We start from the raw sequence: 2,959 nt of genomic DNA on the forward strand, positions 1-2,959 counted from the left end.
TTTACCGTCTGAGCCACCAGGGAAGTCACTAGGATAGAAGTATGTTTAAAGAAGGTAATCTGGCAGGATCCTCAGACCTTAATTGCATCACAAAGCCTCAACGCGATTACCCTGCCTTGATTGATTCTACAACTTGTGTCTAAACGAGAAATGAAGAACCAAATTCTTTCAAACAATGGCAAAAAAAACTGTTTCTCCAATCATCAAGGATAGAAGCTAAGAAAACAACATTCTTCAGCTTGCCACATGCCACAGAATACGTCAAACGGACAGTAAGGAGTGGAAGCTGCAAGAATGTTCATAGGCTGAAAGGCACAGGCCCACGCTATCCATTAGGCTATGATTAAATGAGTCCTAAAATTCTCTAAGATTCTTTTTCCTACAAGCTGATTTCAAGGCTCACCGTAGGCTTTCATCCCCAAATTCGAAGGAGAGTCAAGACAGTTTCAGAACACTGAAATAAATCCAAATTTCATCTTCTAAATAAAATCCTGAGCCAGGTCTTCGGTTCAAAGGTGTGTTTATACCTTAGGGGTCATTTCTTGAATGATCACATTTTTCTTTATAACCAAAGGTCTGTGTAATGGCCATTATTTTAAGAGCTCTGGACAAATGTTCGTTTTAAAAATCAGCATCTCTGCTTCCTAACCACCTCCCTTACTCGACTGCATTTAACAAGAACAAGGAAGGGAATAAAGTCCGGCATCTGCGAACACAGCCTCACCCCCGAGTTATCTAAAGACGCAGTCTGAAATCCTTTCTGAAATGCAGCTGGTTGCGGGGGTGGGGTGGGGGGTACCTTTTCCAAGTTATTTAAACATGGGAGACGAGGAGGGATGAGTAAGGGAGAAAGGCGAGTCCGCCCGTAGGACCGCGCGGGGGCCGAAGCGGGACCAGAACGTCGGGCAGGGTGACCACCCGGCGATCGTGGAGCCAGGGCGCTGGGGAGACGCGAAAGGTCAGAGGGCAGGCGACGGGGTCAGCGGATACTACAGGAAAGCGCAGCGCTCTCTGCTCAGATTGCCGCCTGAGTGGGAAGGCTGGGACTGGGGTCTCTTTCGCCGCCTGGACCGAGTTTCGGAGGGTACCTGACTGCGGGCGGCCGGTCCATAGCCCCGTCCCGCCGCCCCGGCGGGAGAAAAGGCAGGTTCTCCGCAGAGCCGCGACCCTCGCCAGCGATGCCAGCATTGCGCGCCACTCACAAATCCTGGCTCCCGGAGTGGAGAACTCAGCGCTCGCGCGACCACTGGGGGCGCCCGCGGACAACTCAGCCCTCTCCCGGCACCAGGTGGGAGGGGCCAGGCTCAGCCCGGCCGAGCCCTCCGAACCACCCCCCCCCGGCTCTGGGCAGGCGTCTAGTCGGTGGGTCAGTCCCAACCAAAGCCCGCGAGACTTCAAAGGCCATTGCTGGGGCTTCCCCGGTGTTTGGCCTTTCCTTTATCCATTTTCCCCGCTCCTTCCTTCATTTAACTCAATCTGTACCCAATTCGATAACCTACTTATCCCACCGCCGTAGCGGAACCTTTGTGAGGCCGGAACCAATGTGCTATATTATGCTGGAGGACGGAGGAGTGTTTTGGTGATGGACCGCCAAGTATAAGTGAAAGGTTGCTCGCGACAGTTCCGGCAGGAGAACGCGCCAGTGAGATCCTTGTCGTCGTCCGCTGAGATGCAGCGACAGAATTTTCGACCCCCGACTCCTCCTTACCCCGGCCCGGGTGTAGGAGGTTGGGGTAACGGGAGCAGCTTCCGGGGTACCCCGAGCGGAGGCGGACCGCGGCCGCCATCCCCGCGGGACGGGTACGGGAGTCCACACCACACGCCGCCGTACGGGCCCCGATCTAGGCCCTACGGGAGCGGCCTCTCTCCGCGACACGGCGGCAGCTTCCCTGGGGGCCGGTTCGGGTCTCCGTCCCCTGGCGGCTACCCTGGCAACTACTCCAAGTCCCCCGCGGGGTCCCAGCAGCAATTCGGCTACTCCCCAGGGCAGCAGCAGACCCACCCCCAGGTAATAATAGCCAGCGTTTGCCGAGCTCTTACTGTATGGCAGGCGTGGTACTCCCTTTACGTGGATTATTTTGACTCCTCTATGAGGTGGGATACTGTCGTTAGCCCTGTGTTGCCGGTGAATAAACTGAGGCTCAGAGAAGTGTAGCTTTCTTTGGAATGTTCTACAAAGTGGCAGAGCCCGACTTGTTTCTGGAGCCCTCCTGCTCTTCACCAGTACAGTGCCGCTTGTGCACAGCAGGTTTCCCTAATTCCCTCTCCTTTGTCAGGGGCATGGCCCGTTGGTTGCAGTAAACTATGCCGAGTCCTCGCTCTCCGAGGGGGAAAAATAGCGAATGAATCCCTAGCGTAGAGCTCGTCTCTCTAGAGCTACAGGCTAGTGCCATCTCCCTACTGTTGGCACCTTTTTCTTATCTTCTTCCACTTTTTTTTTTTTTTTTGACCTTGGTTTTCCGAATACACAGGCTTCTACTCCAGGTCTCTGTAGTGTTTCTAGGATTCTGTGGTTTACAACTTAAATGTGCTTAGTAGTTTTCCAACTTTATGCTAAACCAAAACACCTCTTTGAGTGTGCAGCTAATGAGATGGGAAAGGTTAGAAATTTTGAAGCTGTAGGGTAAAAAAAGTTTTAATTTGTCTCCAGAAAAAGTAGGGAAACAACTGAGAGAAAACTACAGTTATTTCATCATCAATTTTTCATTTGGCAAAGTTATCACATTAGAAATCCAAAAGGATTTGAACTGACAGTGGGCATAAAATTATTAATAAGTATATCAAATTGGTTTACTTTTTAAAAACACTAGATTAAAAGAAGCATGGACTTTGAAACTGAACATAACTGGGTTCCAGACATAACTTTTAACTAGCAGTGTGACCCCCCACTAGCCGCTAAAGAAAAAGTTCCACTCTTACCTCTGCTAAATGTCTTTAACAAATGATTTTTTTCCTAAAG

At 51.1% G+C, this 2,959-nt stretch overlaps 2 protein-coding genes across 3 annotated transcripts in view; one reads left to right on the forward strand and one right to left on the reverse strand.

Annotated features, from left to right (window-relative positions):
* The window catches only part of SUGCT (succinyl-CoA:glutarate-CoA transferase), a 762,875-nt gene extending 761,654 nt beyond the window's left edge, over window positions 1-1,221 (reverse strand). For both annotated transcript variants that reach the window (XM_042249226.1, XM_004008000.5), the window contains exon 1: window positions 1,089-1,221. In XM_042249226.1, coding sequence (XP_042105160.1) covers window positions 1,089-1,188 — 100 coding nt within the window. In that variant the 5' untranslated portion in view covers window positions 1,189-1,221. The remainder of the gene's footprint in view (window positions 1-1,088) is intronic.
* Window positions 1,222-1,619: 398 nt separating this feature from the next.
* MPLKIP (M-phase specific PLK1 interacting protein) overlaps window positions 1,620-2,959 on the forward strand; it is a 36,710-nt gene continuing 35,370 nt past the window's right edge. The window contains exon 1 of the mRNA XM_004008001.6: window positions 1,620-2,008. Within this exon, the coding sequence (XP_004008050.2) occupies window positions 1,670-2,008 (339 nt within the window). The 5' untranslated portion in view covers window positions 1,620-1,669. The remainder of the gene's footprint in view (window positions 2,009-2,959) is intronic.

This window comes from Ovis aries, chromosome 4 (assembly GCF_016772045.2).
Source record: "Ovis aries strain OAR_USU_Benz2616 breed Rambouillet chromosome 4, ARS-UI_Ramb_v3.0, whole genome shotgun sequence".
In the NCBI taxonomy this organism is placed as follows: Eukaryota; Metazoa; Chordata; class Mammalia; order Artiodactyla; family Bovidae; genus Ovis; species Ovis aries.